This window comes from Aulonocara sp. 'chitande type north' Nkhata Bay, linkage group LG4, assembly GCF_057382095.1.
Source record: "Aulonocara sp. 'chitande type north' Nkhata Bay isolate Kocher_YH1m ecotype deep benthic linkage group LG4, A_spYH_male_GT1.1, whole genome shotgun sequence".
NCBI lineage: Eukaryota > Metazoa > Chordata > Actinopteri > Cichliformes > Cichlidae > Aulonocara > Aulonocara sp. 'chitande type north' Nkhata Bay.
Window position 1 is genome coordinate 20,601,825 of NC_141347.1, and position 20,438 is coordinate 20,622,262.

Below are 20,438 nucleotides of genomic sequence, written 5' to 3' on the forward strand. Positions count from 1 at the left end.
GATGTAACACAGTTTACTAAGCGTTTTGCAGTAAGTGGCAATACATCAAAAACGAAAAGCTCAATTTAATCTGCGTTGATGTAACTGGTGTGTTCCTGCGTTGTGTCTGACAAAGAAAGGTAAAAGAAAGAAAGACCTCCAAGTAAATAACGTGACCGCTCCAGCTCCTACGACCAAATACAAACAGTGGGGAAGAGGGTTAGCTCAACCCATCACATCTTCCAAGTGTTACGATTCTTTGATGTGGGGTTGAGAACAAAACCACCAATACACCAACCAAGTAGATTCAAAAAACTGATGTATTAAACACACGTGTGGGAGAAGCACACAACGTCACCGTCTGCATAGATCTCAACTAAAAAACACATCAGACTGTTTTTGTATATCAGGTTCAGCCTCTTAATGCATAAGCAAAAACATATCATATCATATCATACGCCTATTACAGTTAGTGACCTTTAGACACTTCCTATATCTGTATTAAAGAACTATTTTCAGTCGTCTTAGACTGCAGATATTTCCTGTCGTTCTATTCTTTTCGTACCCGACCGGAGCACATCCTGTCCTTAACTGTAGCTAAGCAGGCACGTCTACAAGTTACAAGCAAAATGCTTTTTTAAGGCTCTGCGCGTTCAATAGCTTCTAGATTAACATGTTACTAATAAAAGCCCTCTTGTCTAATAATGTATTTTCCACACAAGCTAGCCAGAATTATATATTCATGTTAGTGTTAACGGTGCCCAAAACACATTTATGGCACACACATACTACACATTTATTGCATCTAACAAAAACAGGCACAATGATGACAATAACTGAACTAAAATCACAATCAGAAACATCAGGGTGGATAAATATACATTATATGTGTGTTGTACAGTGTCTGGAAATAAATCACACCAAGCTTTCTCACAGGCAAATTGTAGAAAACGGGAGAGGCCAAAGGGGTACACTGTATTTATAGGGTTGCACCAAAGAAGAAGAACAATGAGGAGGGGCTCTAACTGATAAAGAACATAACTACAGGCTTGAAGGTCCTAAAAGTCAGGTATAAACTGGAAAATAAAATATGTGGTCTACAACACATTTTGTGTAATTACAACAATATGTAATTCATGGCCCAGTTACATTGACATTGAGTTTAGTTGATTTAATATTTAGATGACTATGACAGATACACAAGACCAAAAAAGACTGAAGCAAGAAGCACAACAAGACAGATGAAACAATAAACACAGGTGTTGTCCTCCAAATTAGAGTACCTTTCTGAAAAGGCAAAAGCATCGTTTTGACGACTCTGTGTGCTATGGAGCACATCATGCTGACGTGTGTTTTATTCGTGAGAGGAATTTTTTCTACTGGATCACAATAAACAACAACAGTCCCAGACAAGCGAGGTGTCCCCACATGTTTCTTATCTCTGATAGCTGGGAGTCATCAGCGTTGCTTCTATAGCGGTTTCTGAGAGACATCAGTAAATTGATGTCATCACTGTCCATGGAAAACCTCCTGATCGCTCTTAAGAGGCTAGTAGTGATCCCATATGTATGTTGTGGATCATACGCTGTCCGATGATATCCAGCTGCCTCATAATGCTGTGTGATATAGACTTGGTCTATTATACGTGAAGTTCGCCGTCTCACATTCTGCTCCCTGACTCTGATTATGATTCGAGCCCTGTTACCGTCCTCTTGCTCCGATTGGATGACCTGAGGTGGAAGTTGCAACGATCCTTCTCGATGGATATTACCAAGACTGTAGTATCGGTATCCCCTCGGCAGTGGCTCTAACAGCTCTTCATCGTTGCGATATTGATGTGAGCCATAATCACGATGGTTTGGGCCAAAGGTCAGACTTATGTCATCATTTGTGTTGATGTCAATTTCATTGGCAAACCAGTGGAGGAACCGGAGGCAGTCCTCTTGGGCAGATGTGTCAGAGCCTACTGACCTCAGATGAGTGATTGAGTTGAGCTTTCTTACAGCTGACACAGAGCTGAAGGTCAGGAGGAGAGCCACACAGCAGCTCATCATTCTTCCAAACATCTTCATCCTGGAGAGATTTAAGAAGTTGTTGTTGTTATTGTTCATGCATACTTTATATTCTGACATTCATTACGTGATTCATGACCAAGTGAAACGATTATGTGATGACTGCATAATGTGATTAATAGGATAATCATGATTAAGACAACTTTAAATGTACTCCTAGTTTATAATTTGATAGCCATTCAGCCACACAAACTCTGAAACAGGTTTTACTTGTTTTTCTCCTCTCTGGTTTATACCATCTATTATGGGTTGGAATTGCATTTTAAAATTTTGCTTTCTTCAACTGAAATCAAAAGTTAGTTTTTTGATTAACTGTTACGAGAGGCTTTTTATTAAGAAAAGTTGTTTTCTCAAACAGCTTTAACTTTGTGACATAAAGAGAGAAAATCACACTAATAACTTGTATCGGTAACTTGAAGCCTCCTGTCAGCTTCAGATAAACAGGGAAGGATCGCTCAACAATAAGTTGTCAGAGGATTAATTAAACAAAGCAAACCAAGTAATTCTTTAACAAAGAAGTGATGCATATTTTATAGCCATTAGCAAATTGAAACAACTACATATTTGAGTGCTTTTTCATTCATCTTTTTATTTTTTCCCACTTAGCCATTACACTTCTGTTAACCCATAATTTTCTTTATTTATGTTGTCAGGTGGTTTCATGATACTCACCTCTCCATGTGTCAGAAAGTTAAACTAATAACATCAAAACTAGATCATTTTGCACTTGAATGAGTATGCTTCCAATTTAAGAGAAAGTGGACAAAGTACAATCCATTTCATCGTATCTTTAAATATTTTGTCATTGGTAGAATAAATGGAGCATTAGAAAAGAGGGTAAAGTCATGTGAGTGAAAATAAAGAAAATGAGAGAACCTGTGTAAGTCTGCTGCTGCTGTTCGTATGAGGACAGTCGTAGCTCCCTGTATGCTTTGCTGTTCTTGTAAATAGAACCAGACCAACAAGTTCTGCTAGTTGATAAGATGAAGCTTGATGATCCAGCCATTTTGATGAGAGTATTAAAGAGCAACATCATCATGGATTTAAGTGTTTCTAGTTTAACAGTCACGTAAAAGCGGATTATTGATAATTGTATGAGCAGGTTTAGGTCCAAAGTTTAAACATGGACGTGTCTGCAGGGTGATTGACGCAGTTGTCGCCATAATAAACTTGTTAGTTGTCTCTTAGCTAATTTTTATTTTCACAAATGCAAATACAGTAGCCAAAAGCCTAATTTTAAACACTACTACAATGATACTGTATCTTACATAAAATTGATTCGTGAATTACTTAATAAAAAGGCTATGAAAACTATTAATATTTGTACTAATTACAAATTATTTGAATGTATTTAACTTTTTATATCAAGTTTAAAAACAAAACAAGGAGGTCGAGGCACGATGTGCCGGGAGTGCGGTGCTCCCCCCGCACTCCCGGCACATCGGGAGCGCACTCCCGATGCTCGACCTCAGCTTCGAGCTGGTGGGTAACAGACTTCTCCAAAAACGAACACTTTTACAAATATGCGCAAATATGTCTTGATGAACCGATCAGATATTTGAAGGTAACACAGCTACATTCATGCCTGAAAACATCTTAAACGTTTATCTTATAAGTTTATTAAAAGTACTACTTATCCTCACAATAGTTTTGCGATCTCGCAAAAGTCCATCTTATTTTTTTCTCTCATGTCCCAAGTGGCCACTTCATTGTATCTTTAAATATAGAAAAAAAAATTCTGCATTAGGGCAAAATCATGTGAGTAAGTGAAAAGGAATCCACCAGGAAACTTACCTTTGTAAGTCTGCTGTTGTTTGTGTGAGGACAGTCGTAACTCCCTTTAAGTTTTGCTTTCCTGGTAAATGAAACCAGAGCAATAAGCTCCGCTAGTGGCGAAGATGAATGTTGACAATCCAGATATTTAGATGAGGCTATTAAAGAGCAACGCCATCATGGATTTAAGGGTTTCTAGTTTAGCAGTCACGTGAAAGCAAATTATTGATCATTTTATGAGCAAGTTTATGGCCAAAGTTTGAATATGGGCGTGTCTGCCCGACTGTAGGGTGAGAGGTTGCAGTATTGTTTAATATAGGAGCTGGTTACAAATGAATTTTAAATAGTGTACACATTTATTCAGTGGCAGTGTTTTCTTGTATGATTTGTTTGGTCATTCAAGTTTCCTCATTTAAAGGCGTTCTATAGTTACTGTCATTATATTAACAAACTTTGAGATCCCTACATAGAAAGATGTGATTGTGTTACAACTAGAGATGGACCGATCAGTCCGATACTGACCTAAATTACTGGATCGGATATAGGAGAGAAATAAAAAATGTAATCCGATCCAAGAAGAAAAGCACCTCACAAAACTTGCGACATGGCATAACTCGGCTCATAACCGTAGAACGTCGGAGCAGTGTGCATCACGTGATAGAGCGGCTGTGGGGTGGGTCTGGTTCAGCATTTGGAGCCTCGTTACCAAATGTTGTGCCAAAAAGTGATTGTCTGCCAAAAACTGATTTCCGGTATTTGCCAAAAACTGATTGCTCGTATTTAAACTGCTATAAACTTGTTGGGCTATAATATGTTAAACATATGTCAAATGCATCCCTCATGGATGACATAAAGTCATCTTGAGCCACAAACAACATTCGTGTAACAAGGTAGAAGCCGCAATCAGTTTTTGGCAGCGACTTTTATATAACCTTTATTTATGCAGTTAAAAAAAATCTCATTAACATTAAAAATGTCTTTTGTAAGAGTAAGTTGGTCAAGAGGACAACAGACATGGCAGCAAATATTACAATATTTCTGTGAAAATATTTTAAGTGGGGATAAAGGACCGGATTGGTTATAATGTAAGTACAATAGCAGAGAGTTGTAAAGATACTTGAAAAACAGATATTGTTTTAATTCTCTATATAGCCCCTTTGTAAACCCTGTTCACCAAAGTCTATTTACGAACATACGTAAAGATATTACACATAAAAAATACACAGAAATATTGGAAATCAGTTTTTGGCACAACACCGGCATTTCATCTCCGAGAAAGTTATCCCAGAGAGAAGTAGGGGAGACCGGGGATAGTTGTAACGTGGGTCAGTTGTAACACTTCCAATTTCTCCAATCAGGGCTAAGTTTCAAATGATGTGACTCATCCTGTGCATGCCCAACTCAGTTCTGCTATCACATGTGAAAAATCAGCACATTTTGTCAAACACAGACAATTTAACATAAAAAAAAGTAATTTGTATGCCAAAAAGAAAGTTTTTCTACTTTATTTCAATTTCTAATAGCATTATCTGCTTTGCAGCTAAACTCATCAAACTTAAATTATGTTACTTGTATGTCTATGGGGATATATTCTGTGTAAGTCTTTAGTGCTAATGTTTTAGCCGTTGGCTGTAATGTTAGCTAGTTCATGGCTATAGGAGTCTGGGTCAGTTGTAACAATAATGCAGATGTTACAACTTACCACACTATTACTTTAACTTATATTAAACAAGTTGGGGCAACGACATCAGCAGAGAGAGGTTCACTGGTCGCTTTTGTATATGCGGTTAATGCCATTGGCAACACAATTCCTCCACTGTTTGTGTTCCCACACATACATTATGCAGACCACTGGGTCAGAGATGGACCAGTAGGAAGTATTGATAGTGGAAATAAATCAGGATGGGTGCACGAAACAGATTTCCTCATCTTTCAAACAGTCAGCTCCTGCTGCCAACATGATGTTTCATAAAAAGTAATGGAACTGCGATGCTGGTGAACAACTACATTTTTTCAGCTTCATTGTTATGTTCAAAATTGGTGCAAGAGTTGTAGGTTATAATGCCCACTGAGCCAATGAAGCCAAACTCAAGGAAGACCAACCAAAATTAATGAAATATTCAGTTGCAGAAAATTCCATAATTTGTCTTTTTTGGGGGGTTGGAATATGTTCAAAAGCTAGATTTCTGCATTCTGTCACACACACACAGAGCTACATACACTGAACAAAAATATAAACGCAACACTTTTGTTTTTGCTCCCATTCCCCATGGGATGGACGTAGAGACCTAAAATTCATTCCAGATACACAATATTACCATCCCTCCCAAACAGTGGTCACAAATCAGTCCAAATGTGTGGTAGTGGGCACATCTGCTATATTGAGATAATCCATCCCACCTCACAGGTGTGCCACATCAGGATGCTGATCTGACATCATGAGTAGTGCACAGGTGTACCTCAGACTGCCCACAACAAAAGGCCACCCTGGAATGTGCAGTTTTTTGCGCTATTGGGGGTCTGGGGACCCAGAACCGGTCAGTATCTGGTGTGACCACCATTTGCCTGATGCAGTGCAACACATCGTCGCATGGAGTCTATCAGATTGTCAATTGTGGCCTGTGGAATGTTGGTCCACTCCACTTCAATGGCTGTGCGAGGTCGTTGGATATTCGTGGGAACTGGTACACGCTGTCGTATTCGCCGGTCAAGCACATCCCAAACATGCTCAATGGGTGACATGTCCGGTGAGTATGCTGGCCATGCAAGAACTGGGACATTCTCAGCTGCCATCTGCCCTGAACAATGTGAACCATGATTCATCCGTGAAGCGCACACCTCTCCAACGTGCCAGACGCCATCGAATGTGAGCATTTGCCCACACAAGTCTGTTACGGCGACGAGCTGGAGTCAGGTCAAGACCCTGATGAGGACGACGGGCATGCAGTTGAGCGTCCCTGAGACGGTTTCTGACAGTTTGTGCAGAAATTGTTTGGTTGTGCAAACCAATTGTTCCAGCAGCTGTCTGGGTGGCTGGTCTCAGACGATCTTGGAGGTGAACCTGCTGGATGTGGAGGTCCTGGGCTGGTGTGGTTACACGAGGTCTGCGGTTGTGAGGCCGGTTGGATGTGCTGCCATATTCTCTGAAACACCTGTGGAGACGGCTTATGGTTGAGAAATGAACATTCAATGCACGGGCGACAGATCTGGTTGACATTCCTGCTGTCAGCATGCCAATTGCACGCTCCCTCATTGCTTGTGGCATCTGTGGCATTTTGCTGTGAGACAAAACTGCACATTCCAGGGTGGCCTTTTGTTGTGGGCAGTCTGAGGTACACCTGTGCACTACTCATGATGTCAGATCAGCATCCTGATGTGGCACACCTGTGAGGTGGGATGGATTATCTCAATATGGCAGATGTGCCCACTACCACACATTTGGACTGATTTGTGACCACTGTTTGGGAGGGATGGTAATATTGTGTATCTGGAATGAATTTTAGGTCTCTACGTCCATCCCATGGGGAATGGGAGCAAAAACAAAAGTGTTGCGTTTATATTTTTGTTCAGTGTAAATGGCTCTAAGTGCATTCATGTGTTGAATAAACAAAGATTACATGTTAATGTTTTGTTAGTACCCTTATTTCATTGTGTTACATTTCACCCCAGGATATGTTACAACTAACCCAGACTAGGGGGTTAATTGTAACATTTCACTCTTTGTGTTTGAGACCATACCATTCAATGGGTAATTGTGCTGCAGAGAAAATAGCTGCACTATTTAATAGCAGAGACATGTAAATACTTTGCATCACATTTTGAATCCACTACCTTAAACGAGCTCCAATTTACAGACAGAAATGTCAAAAATGTTACAACTATCCGATAGTAGTTCATCTCTGAATGTTTGTAAAGCATTCCAGCCTTAAGCTTAACAACCGATATATGGGGCGACTGCCTCTCTCTCCCTCCCTCTCCTGCTGCTACTTCAATCATGAAACTGATCAATGATCAGCTGATGGCTTTTCTGTCGCGAGTCTGTCTCTCTTCTTTGTTTTTGGCTCACTTTGCACCAGAAAGAGGAAACCAGCGGCTGAACAACAGCAGCACATTTAACCTTGATAAGCTGTAGTTAGAATTTATTTAATATTACTTTCTACACCAGGATCCTTTTCTACGTAACTGACGGCTGGTAACTGTGCAGGGGCGGATCTAGCAAAGTTTAGCCAGGGGGGCCGATAGGGCATTAACAGGGAAAAGGGGGCACAAAGACATAATTTTCTTTCTTATTCTCATTTAGAATGTCTAGTTTTTAATAAATAATTATCTGAATCTTACACACAAAGTTTTAATTTGATGTAAAATGTATAGAAGTCCATTACTGTATATAGTAACTATTAAGTCGAATATAACCTAGTAAGCTATAGTACTTTATCCTTTGGGAAGGTACCATCTGTGCAGTCTGCAATTCTGTTGAAGAAAGATGTTGAATCTATTTAATTATTAATAATTGATTTCTGTGCATTTTTTTCACACTGCATCAAATTAAAGTTGATTACATCGATTAAGCATCATGAGGTGGTTCCCTATTTTTTTTTTTTTTTTTTGCTGGGAGTTTGCAGCCCTATTGGTTAGGTTGCTTACTCTTTAAAATACCAGAATAGGGAGGATGCAGTAAGTTTAAGTTTATTAGATTGATCAGTATTGCTGAACCGTGAAATATTTTGGGTGCAGTGTATTTTTTGCATACAGGTATAACAGACTAGCTTTAGTGTTTTTTGGTTTTTAAACTTGAGTTTGAACTTATACAAAATGCAGCAAGATATTAAAAAAACAGTTTTATTGATTAAAAAAGACACTATATCGGATTCATATCGGTATCGGCCGATATCCAAATTTATGATATCGGTATCGGACATAAAAAAGTGGTATCGTGCGATCTCTAGTTACAACTCAAACTTTTAGTTTCATTATCTCAAACTGTAACTGAAATTGAGTTTTATTTTTTATTTGATTTGTACTAAAAGTCTGTGAAACACAAAGAAAACAATGTAAATGTTGGCATAAAAGTATTTTAATGAATGAATGTGTGCATTCGACCAGTGAGTCAGAAGTCAACACTTTAGCAGTGAGTGACCCTGTAGAACTTTGTTTAGGATTACAGTACTTCTCTCTTTAGTTATATTAGTACACTTTTAATACTGGAGCGTGACACCATACTGGAGGAGAAGTCTGTTTTCAAGGTGTTTGCTCTTTGCTTACATTGTGGAAATAAAATCATCAAAGAGCTCAGAGTCAGGGCGTCACGAAGCACAGCATCTGAAACTGACAAAATAATGTTACAGGATCAATTCAATTCAATTCAATTCAATTTTATTTATATAGCGCCAAATCACAACAAAAGTCGCCTCAAGGCGCTTCATAGATACAGAGAAAAACCCAACAATCATATGACCCCCTATGAGCAAGCACTTTGGCGACAGTGGGAAGGAAAAACTCCCTTTTAACAGGAAGAAACCTCCGGCAGAACCAGGCTCAGGGAGGGGCGGCCATCTGCTGCGACCGGTTGGGGTGAGAGAAGGAAGACAGGATAAAGACATGCTGTGGAAGAGAGACAGAGGTTAATAACAGATATGATTCAATGCAGAGAGGTCTATTAATACATAGTGAGTGAGAAAGGTGACTGGAAAGGAAAAACTCAATGCATCATGGGAATCCCCCGGCAGCCTACATCTATTGCAGCATAACAAAGGGAGGATTCAGGGTCACCTGGTCCAGCCCTAACTATATGCTTTAGAAAAAAGGAAAGTTTTAAGCCTAATCTTAAAAGTAGAGATAGTGTCTGTCTCCCGAATCCAAACTGGAAGCTGGTTCCACAGAAGAGGGGCCTGAAAACTGAAGGCTCTCCCTCCCATTCTACTTTTAAATACTCTAGGAACAACAAGTAGGCCTGCAGAGCGAGAGCGGAGCGCTCTAATAGGGTGATATGGTACTACAAGGTCATTAAGATAAGATGGGGCCTGATTATTTAAGACCTTGTATGTGAGGAGCAGGATTTTGAATTCAATTCTGGATTTAACAGGAAGCCAATGAAGGGAAGCCAAAACAGGAGAAATATGCTCTCTCTTTCTAGTCCCTGTCAGGACTCTTGCTGCAGCATTTTGGATTAGCTGAAGGCTTTTCAGTGAGTTTTTTGGACATCCTGATAATAATGAATTACAGTAGTCCAGCCTGGAAGTAATAAATGCATGAACTAGTTTTTCAGCGTCACTCTGAGACAGGATATTTCTAATTTTAGAGATGTTGCGCAAATGGAAGAAAGCAGTCTTACATATTTGTTTAATATGTGCGTTGAAGGACATGTCCTGGTCAAAAATGACTCCAAGGTTCCTCACCGCGTTACTGGAGGCCAAGGTAATGCCATCCAGAGTAAGAATCTGATTAGATACCATATTTCTAAGATTTTCAGGGCCGAGTACAATAACCTCAGTTTTATCTGAATTAAGAAGCAGAAAGTTAGCGGCCATCCAGGTCTTTATGTCTTTAAGACATTCCTGCAGTTTAACTAATTGGTGTGTGTTATCTGGCTTCATGGACAGATAGAGCTGGGTGTCATCTGCATAGCAGTGAAAATGTATGCTATGTCTTCTAATGATACTGCCTAAGGGAAGCATGTATAATGTAAACAGAATTGGTCCTAGCACTGAACCCTGTGGAACTCCATAATTAACCTCAGTGTGTGAAGAGGACTCTCCATTTACATGCACGAATTGGAGTCTATTAGATAGATATGATACAAACCACTGCAGCGCAGTACTTGTAATACCTACAGCATGTTCTAATCGCTCTAATAGGATATTATGATCAACAGTATCGAACGCTGCACTGAGGTCTAGCAGGACAAGCACAGAGATGAGTCCACTGTCAGAGGCCATAAGAAGATCATTTGTAACCTTCACTAAAGCTGTTTCTGTGCTGTGCTGAGCTCTGAAACCTGACTGAAACTCTTCAAATAAACCATTCCTCTGCAGATGATCTGTTAGCTGTTTGACAACTACTCTTTCAAGGATTTTTGATATGAAAGGAAGGTTGGAGATTGGCCTATAATTAGCTAAGACTGCTGGGTCTAGAGATGGCTTTTTGAGTAAAGGTTTAACTACAGCCAGCTTGAAGGCCTGTGGTACATAGCCGATTATTAGAGATAGGTTGATCATATTTAAGATCGAAGAATTAATTAATGGCAGGACTTCTTTGAGCAGTTTTGTAGGAATGGGGTCTAGAAGACACGTTGATGGTTTGGAGGAAGTAATTATTGAAGTTAACTCAGAAAGATCAATTGGAGAAAAAGAGTCTAACTTAATATCAATGGTACTAAGAGTAGCTGTAGATAATATTACATCTGTGGGATGATTATTGGTAATTTTTTCTCTAATGATAAAAATTTTATTTGTGAAGAAGTTCATGAAGTCATTACTAGTTAACGTTAAAGGGATGGTTGGCTCAAAAGAGCTCTGACTTTTTGTCAGCCTGGCTACAGTGCTGAAGAGATCAAATGTCATCTAACTCTAAGCTTTACAACATTCCTCATGAAACATCTCCAAGCTGTAAAGAAACAGTCACTGTGGATCAGGGGCATCAAACATAACACCCAATAGAAAATGAATGCATAAAACAGGCAGCAACAGGAGCCAGCGTTGTGACAGAACTGTAATAAATGAAATTGATGTACATAATAATCCAAATGAAAATCTAAAGAGGAGACAACAAGTTTAGAGACTCCTAAAGAAGAACCATTGTTGACTGTGGATGTTTGGATGAAAGTGATGCTCAGTGACGAATGTGCACGAGTCAAGCAGATGATGCTGAAATGTTCATTTATTGCTGTTCCAATGACACAAAGATGACTGATGATAATAAGCACATTTCCCCAAAATGGACTATATGATGAATAAACCCATTGTAAGGAAAGGCATGAAATATGAGACCATGTGGTGTTAATTTAACAACTTACACGATTATTGAAATAGAAAGGGATATAGTTGGAGACGATCTAAGACAGTTTGTTTGAGCAGCAGGCAGCAGCGCTACTAAATGTCATATCACCCTCTTTATTTTCACATCAAGGCACCACAGGATGAGCGGCTCTACTGCAGATACCTGCCAGGTTCATATTAATTAAACATGTCAGGTATAAATTTAGGGCCCAAACTTTCTCAGTGATTTATCTGAAGTAAGTTTAAAAAAAAAATTAAATATCTTACTGGAAGTCTGTGCAGTGAGCTAAGAATCAGAGTGATATGCTCTTTAATAAAAATATCGTTGCAGTAGTCAACCAAAAAATAAATCAGTAAATCAGCTTCTTTTTTAAAAAAAGAAGCTGATTCGGTTACAGCCTTAAATATAGATGTCATCTGCATTGTGGAACTTCACATGGTAAATAATCCCGACCTTCTAAGTTTTATTTAACAATCTGAGAATGGTTCCCATAAGACTCCAATAATGCCAGTGTCTGTATTCAGGCAGATATAATTTAACCCCTTTAATAAGATCACTGTCTTCACAGTGACGAAGGCTTGATTGCAAAACACCATAGTTGCAATTAATATTCAAATAGTAACTATTTTGATTTTAAAAGTTCTTTCGCAATAATCGTACCAATTATGGAAAATTTCGAATCAATAATAATCATAATAATTATATTATATTATATTATATTATATTATATTATATTATATTATATTATATTATATTATATTATATTATATTATATTATATTTAAAAAATGGTAAATGGCCTGTATTTGTATAGCGCTTTACTAGACCCCAAAGCGCCTTACACAACACAACCAGCCATTCACACACTGGTGATGGCAAGCTACAATGTAGCCACAGCCACCTAATATATATATATATATATATATATATATATATATATATATGTATATATATATATATATATATATATATATATATATATTGATAGATATATATATATATATATATATATATATATATATATATTGATATATATATATATATATCAATATATATATATATATATATATTGATATATATTGATATATATATATATTGATATATATATATATTGATATATATATATATATATATATATATATATATATATATATATATATATATATATATATATATATATATATATATATATATATATATATATATATATATATATATAGTGATATCCCCACGGCAGTGGGTCTAACAGCTGTTCATCGTTGCGATAATGATGTGAGCCAGAATCAAAACTATTTGGGTCAAAGATCAGACTTATGTCATCGTTTATGTCAATGTCAATTTCACTGGCAAACCAGTGGAGCAACCAGAGGCTCTGCTCAGGCACAGACTGGCCAAAGCCTACTGACCTCAGATCAGTGATTGAGTTGAGCTTTCGTCTTACAGCTGACACAGAGCTGAAGGTCAGGAGGAGAGCCACACAGCAGCTCATCATTCTTCCAAACATCTTCATCCTGTGGAGATTTAAGAAGTCACTGTTTTTACTGTTCATGCAATTGCTTTTTAAAATGTTGTTTTCTTCAGTTGAAATCAAAAGTTACTTTTTTAATATTAGAGTTTACTTTTAATTAAGAGGGTGTTAAGAGAGGCTTGTTAGTGAGAAATGTTGTTTTCTCAAACAGCTTTAACTTTGTGACATAAAGAGAGAAAATCACACTAATAACTTGTATCTGTAACTTGTTGGCTGAAGCTTCCTGTCAGCTTCAGATAAATAACAGGGAAGGATTGCTCAACACTCAGTTTACAGAGGATTAATTAAACAAAGCAAACTAAGTAATTCTTTAACAAAGAAGTGAAGCATATTTTATAGCCATTGACAAACATGCTTTTATTTTATTCATTACACTTCTTTTAAACCAGAATTTTATTTATGTTGTCAGGTGTGGCTCAGAAACGAGTCCAGTATCTAAAGCAGTGCGTGCGACACGACAACAAACAGGTTTCGTGATACTCACCTCTCCCTGTGTCAGAAAGTTAAACTGATTACGTTTGTCAAAACTGTAATATTGCAGACTTATAGATCATTTTTCATGTGAATGAGTATGTTTGTAATTTAAGAGAAGGCAGACTAAGTGCAGTGTAATCCACTCCATGTTAAACCCACTTCACTGTATCTTGAAATATAAAATAAATGCTGCATTAGAGACCAGGGTAAAGTCATGTGAGTGAAAGTAAGCAAAAATGAATCCAAAAGGAAATGAGAGAACGTACCTGTGTAAGTCTGCTGCTGTTGTTTGTGTGAGGACAGTCGTAGCTCCTTTTATGTTTTGCTTTTCTTGTAAATGAAACCAGAGAAACAAGCTCTGCTAGTCGTGAAGAGGAAGTTTGATATTCCAAATATTTGGATGAGGCTATTAAAGAGCAACACCATCATGGATTTAAGGGTTTCTAGTTTAGCAGTCACGTAAAAGACCATTTTATGTCCAAAGTTTCAATATGGACATGTCGACTGTAGGGGGAGAGGTGTATTAGAATAATTCAGCCTTCTGGAGATCGTGTCAGCAGGGATGGTTAAACTTTATTTGCCTCCAGCAGCAGGCTCACTGAGTCTATTTGTTTTAAGAAATGTGTGAGACACAAAGAAAGCAATGAATGTGTGTGTTGAACCAACGAGTCAGAAGTCAACACTTTAACAGAAGTTAACACTTTAAAACACTTTTAAGGACTTACAGTGCTTCTCTTCTATGTTATATTAATCCACCTTTAACACTGTGTAGCCGGTCTGGCCTGAAACTCCGATCGCCGTGTTCTCTGCGTTGTGCTGTGCGAATGACCAGAGGAGTCAACTCTCACTTTGGCAGCTGGGGCGGATTTATTCTCCCATAACTCTCCTCAGCGGTGCGTCAAGGCGACTGTTCAAAATAAAAATAAATCCGTACAGCAACTTCATCTTACTGGGCTTCTGCATGCACACCTCTCCTCAGCGGGGCCTCTAGGCGACTGAGGTGCAACACAATAACAAATTGATCTATTAAAATACTCGAACACATCTTTAAACATATATAAGAAATTAAAATGCACTGAATTGTGACATTTCCTCATCAACAACAAAATTAAGCTCTAGGGAGACCCCATTTACCAGTGGCAATTTTACATATTTTTAGTTACATATATTTAACAATAAGTTGAAGCAGTGAACATGAATTACAAACAACTAAAAGATATAACCAGTAGGTCCTACACATGACACAAAAATAAAAGAGGGAGCTCACATACCTGTTCAAAAGAAAAATAAATCAAATCTGAAGGTGGGCTTCTGCACGCACACCTTCAGGGGAGAGAGAAGAATAGCGGACCACATGAGAAACCACCTGCATGCTCCTGTGCCCTAACCTGAGATCGGCTAATTAGCATGCTGCAATAAAGTGCTGTACTCGACAGAGAAACAACAATTCACACTAAAACATCTGACAAAACTGTGAGACAAAATGCATCAAAGGTCAAAGGTCACACAAACCAAATAAAAGCTCCCAAAAAATAAATACAGAAAATAAATATATATAAATAAACACATATTCATAACCAAAACTGACAAAGCAAAATAACACTACAGGATGGATCTTTGGTGAAATATAAATTATTTTTTTAAGACACCCGTTACAACTGCACCATGACACCATAAGGGAGGAGAAGTTTGTTTTCCAGGTGTTTGCTCTTTTCAAACTTACTGGGAAAAATCATCAAAGTCCTCAGACCTCAGGGTGTCACAATGCACGGCATCTGAAACTGCCAACATAATGTTACAGGATTAAACCTCTTCTAACTATAAGCTTTACAACATTCCTCATGAAGCATCTCCAAGCTGTAAAGCTTTACAGTCGCTGTAGATCAGGGGTGTCAAACATAAAGCCCAGCTAGGATGGGGTGTCTGGTGATCTGTACCTCAATTCAAGACATTTTAAAATCCAGGGGAGGTGCCAACAATGCAGGCCTAGATGTTTGCTGTATTTTATGGAGCTACTAAATCAAATTATTATTATTTTTTGTCACTTAAATGGTTTATTTCCTACAGAATAAAAACCCTGAATCAACATCTGTCTCAGGTCAGCCAATAAGAGGCTATGCTGAAGTGCATGCTCTCCTCTTTGAACAAGATAATGAGTTAAATGTTATCTTTTATAGTGGCAGGAAACAGGAACTACAGCAGAGGTCATCCTTATTCTCAGATATATGTAGGTTATAATATAAACATAATGAAAAGAGCCAGACAGGCTGAAGGAGCTGTTATCGCCAATATGCTTTCATATCAAGGACGGACTTAAGTGGGAAAGATTTTGAAGCTATTAAAGGTTTAAACGCTCCTGTCAATGTTCCCTCTAAGGCAGCGGTCTCCAACCTTTTTCGCGCCACGGACCGGTTTGTGCCCGACAATATTTTCACGGACCGGCGTTTAAGGTGTCGCGGATAAATACAACAAAATAAAAGTAGCACCGGTACCGAAAAAAAGAAGATTTATTCATAACATACGTAAAAAGACCCAGGAAAACAGAGTTAACGATAAAAACAATAACAAAATAACGAAAAGAAAAGAGGGCGATGACATTAATGCCAAGGGTTCTGAACTTATGTTTTGTTTTCACAGTGAACTGATGTCACTCATGCAACTTTGATCAGCCACCAAAATGTTCATATAGAGAGATTATTGGGAGCAGCAGAAATTGTGGCCATGATGACACATTCACAGTTGTCCACCCAACACCCCACCTGATTGTCTAAGTAGAGAAATAAGTTCCTAAATGAAATTCATCTACCACAGTGAGCAATCTAGTTTCCTCCAGTGCTGGAATCAGGCATGACAGACAGCATGTCTCAGGAGACCAGCTCAGTTACTGCAGATTAAACTGAATCATGTCTTAATTCACCCATTTTGTACTATTAGACGTTGGCACTGCATGAAGCAGTTTGATTATTCTACAGATCGATGTTTTATGTATTGCCTTGACTTTGATGCTGGCCCTCAAAGGGTTGATTATGTCTGCTGACGAGTCATTTTATTGATGGACAAACAGCACATTTCAGATTCAGCTCGAATATTTCAAATCTGATCTAAATTTAAAAAAAAAAAAAAAAAAAAAAAAAAAAAATGTTCCTTGATCTCTTCCCCCCCAGCAGTATATAATACATAAGTATTGTTTCCAATCACTAAAAATCTCATGTTAGTGCTGCCATTTTGCTCTGTCCTTCACTACATCCCGGAACTTGTGTTTTCTTCCTCCTGCCTGACAGCTCCATATTTAATATAATCCTGCCATCCACCTGTGCATTGTTGGTGTTATTGATGAGCTGCAAGTCAGACTCAAAACTGGATCTCCTTCCATATACAACCCTCATTCGAGACAGACCAGCACCATCTCACAACCTCATGTTAGAAGTCAAGTCCAGTATTAAAATGCAAGTGCACTCGTCAGTTCTTCCCACAGCTATAGGAGTTAGAACCAGCAACATGTTAAGTGCAGCAGTCTCCCATAATCTAAGGTTTCTCCATGTTGCCTGCTACTCTACATCATGATCTCCTTCCAAAAGTCTCATCTTGACCAGTGACCCCGTGTTTCCAAAGAAATGTGCCTTGTTGCAGTCCATTTGCAAGATTGTGTAACTGTGACAGAACAGATTAGTCAGATCAGAGTACAATGTATAGTTAAGTTTATTTCTTAGGGTCAGACTCTATAGCAGTTGCATTAGACAGCATGGTCTCCTCCACTTCAAACTCTGAGGTGGTGTTGACATGGGGAGCTGCAGTGGTGCTGTTGTCCAGAGAGGATTCTTCAAGGTTCACTTTAAACTCTGGAGCATCTTCTTCCCCACCTGTAATTGGAGGAAAGAGAACCCCACATTATCACTGTTCAAATTTTAAAAGACTTGACAAGACCTTAGTTTACCTTTTCCAGCCATTTCACTTTTGCCATCAGTCTCTTCAAGGTCTGGTGCAGACAAGTCAGGAAGCAGTCCTTTCTCCAAATCTATTATTTTAAGAAGTTTCACTTATAACAAAACCAGACTAAAAATGAGTAATTACTGTTGCCCTTCTGGTTACCAAGTTTGTGTATTCCACTTCTCCACTGGCTGCCATACACAGGCCCGCCGATTTTATTGAGACCCACAGGCAGCTTCTCCACAGGTAGAGGCCTGCTCTTCTGTGAGTGCAGGACCTTCACTGGTCCTAGTTTAGCTTCATGTTCCCACACTTCCCAAAAGAAAAAGGACACCATCAGACTTTTGAGCACAAAACTGGGTTAACGCTGACATCTAGTGGTGACCAGCATGCACAAAACTAAACAGCAGCTACAATGGACAGACTGGAAACTCTACCCTGATTAGTCCTCAGTGGTTCAGGTTCCACTGGTTTCCCAAACCCACGGGGACCAAATCTCCCTTGGCTGATGGGCTTACTGCGGGGCTGGACGACTTCATTCTGGCTTTGACACTGCCCACAGAGGTAGTCGTTCCCATCAGCTGACCGCCATCTGAAGAGAATCATTGGCACGTTTTAGTCAGTCCCACATGCATTGACTTTCAATCATCTGTTGGACACTTTCAGACACACCTTTCATTTATGAAGGTGCATGCTTTATTTGTGGATTCTGCATCATTCACTGGGACAGCAGTCAGATGGCATGTGATGTAGACCTAACAAGAGAATTTGTCAGGAAGATAAAGAAAGCACATCTGCAAGAGTACGACTTACTGCCACAATACATTCTCACCTCCCCGTTGTCGGCATTGTGGAACCTAAAGGCATCGATCACCAAGTGGAGCTTTTCGTCTTGTGCCCTGGGTAGGAAGAAGGCCCTCGACCCTGGAAGCCTTGAATCAACCAAGCACCTAAACAAGATTTTAGGGTAATGTGAGAGTCAGATAAACTACACTTAACTTGCATTGACTGTAGAAACTTTAACCTCAAGTCTCCATAACTCAAACCATTCTAGCCAGCCTTTACACCATCTTCATCATCAACAGTTACACTCCCTAAATGGCTCATCACTTTAGCCCCTCATTACTTTGCAACTCCCGCTCAGGCTTAAAATCCACTCTAACGTAGTCCAAATCCAGGCCTTTGTGTGCTTACCCATTTTCAATAAAACTGTATCTGGGTTGAGTGTTCACGTCTGGGTGAAGAGTGGCCACACAGCTGTTCATGAACACCCGGAGTCCCGCGTGATGTCCAACTCTGACTGAGGCCTCGATGCTGATGGGCTCGCCGAGGTAAAACACATTAACCCCACGCTCGTGCTGCCAGTCGTCTGCACAGAGAGCAGAGCGGTGAGCATAAAATCAAGGCCAAGAAGTCAGTGATGGAAGTCAACTCACCTGTCATCAGCTTCAGGTCAAACTCCAAGCGTTCCTCTGTGGTCTGCCTAGATGTGAAGGGGATCCAGGCAGGCTGGAGTGGAGAGCTGGACAAACTGTACTTCCTAAAATACAAAGCACGTTTTTAAAAGAGTGAAGAATATATTGATAATCTTTGAAGGTGTACTTTATTAAAAATAAATAAATGGGAATACAGACCTTTCATAATGGCACTCAATTGGAATCACAGCCTCCTCCATTCGGATTACGCCATGAGGAGAGGCCACAGGAGCGTAAATGAGGAGGTTTGTGTAGACTAGACATCCTTCAGTCATCTGTGGAGAGCAGGTGTGTTTATAAGTAGACGATGTAAGATTTAATACGTGTATAAGCTGCAGCACAGATTAGTTACCATGTGTTTGGTGCCGCAGTCCGCGAGGCCAGCGTGGATCCTGTACTCATCCTCAGAGGCCGCTGCGGCTCTGCAGTCGTCGCTGCCCTCCACTCCAAGGCGGAGGTCGTCGCTGTTAACAGGAGCTCCAACAGCAAACATGTCTGCCTTGATCACGACCTCCAGAGAGTCCGGGTGGCAGATCACGCCAACGGTGTTCACGTGCTCCCGTTCTTTTTGCTCCTGGTGCGCGCTGTGAGTGTGGCTGTGGCTCCACGAACGCGGAGCCCTCTGGAAGAAAGCATGAAGCGGTGGCGGCGGGAAAACTAAAGATGACTGAACGCAGAGTCCCGACAGGAAGAGCCCAACGAGGAGGTCAACCCAAAAATGTAAAGGCTCCATAAAGAAAACAAAACGAGGCAACCAGCTTCGGACCGCGAGCGCTCCTGTCTGACCCACGAGACAGCGCTCTAGGCTGACACGAGGAGCGTTTTAAGCTTCAACCAATCAGCCTCGTCAGCGTACCCCGCACACCTGAGTCCACTCAAACACTAATGAGCTTCTACCTGCATCCACGCAGTCTCGGGGTTCCTCTTGCCTCCTTTCCTAAACTCCCTTCCTTCACAGAAACCTCATTGAGATTAAGAAAAAGTGGGTAGGAAAGACGGGTAGGAGGCTTCATATGGATTTGGGAAAAGATATAACTACGTACTTCATGCAGATCGTGTTAACGAGAGCAGTCTGTGAGAAACTGTTGGAACTGTACAAAGATCTAACACCGAAAAAGGGTGCTTTGTGTACCTCGTGGTTGTAGTAGTTGCTTCTATGTGAGTAATTTACTTGTAGGGGAGACCGGGGATAGTTGTAACGTGGGTCAGTTGTAAC

At 39.6% G+C, this 20,438-nt stretch overlaps 2 protein-coding genes across 2 annotated transcripts; both read right to left on the reverse strand.

Moving 5' to 3' along the window:
- Window positions 1-67: 67 nt before the first annotated feature.
- On the reverse strand, window positions 68-3,823 carry LOC147332464 (uncharacterized). Its single transcript, XM_086289023.1, has 2 exons — window positions 3,695-3,823; window positions 68-2,052 (listed from the first exon to the last, which is right to left on the reverse strand). Exons 1-2 carry the CDS (start codon window positions 3,739-3,741, stop codon window positions 1,356-1,358), a joined length of 744 nt encoding a protein of 247 aa, XP_086145149.1. The 5' UTR covers window positions 3,742-3,823; the 3' UTR covers window positions 68-1,355.
- A 13,678-nt stretch (window positions 3,824-17,501) lies between these two features.
- On the reverse strand, window positions 17,502-20,032 carry LOC147332465 (zona pellucida sperm-binding protein 3-like). The gene is made up of 10 exons (XM_086289024.1): window positions 19,575-20,032; window positions 19,382-19,497; window positions 19,184-19,287; window positions 18,942-19,116; window positions 18,580-18,697; window positions 18,420-18,502; window positions 18,185-18,339; window positions 17,910-18,059; window positions 17,755-17,835; window positions 17,502-17,680 (listed from the first exon to the last, which is right to left on the reverse strand). The coding sequence occupies exons 1-10, from the start codon at window positions 19,953-19,955 to the stop codon at window positions 17,520-17,522; spliced, it is 1,524 nt and encodes a 507-aa protein (XP_086145150.1). The 5' UTR covers window positions 19,956-20,032; the 3' UTR covers window positions 17,502-17,519.
- Between the last annotated feature and the right edge of the window lie 406 nt (window positions 20,033-20,438).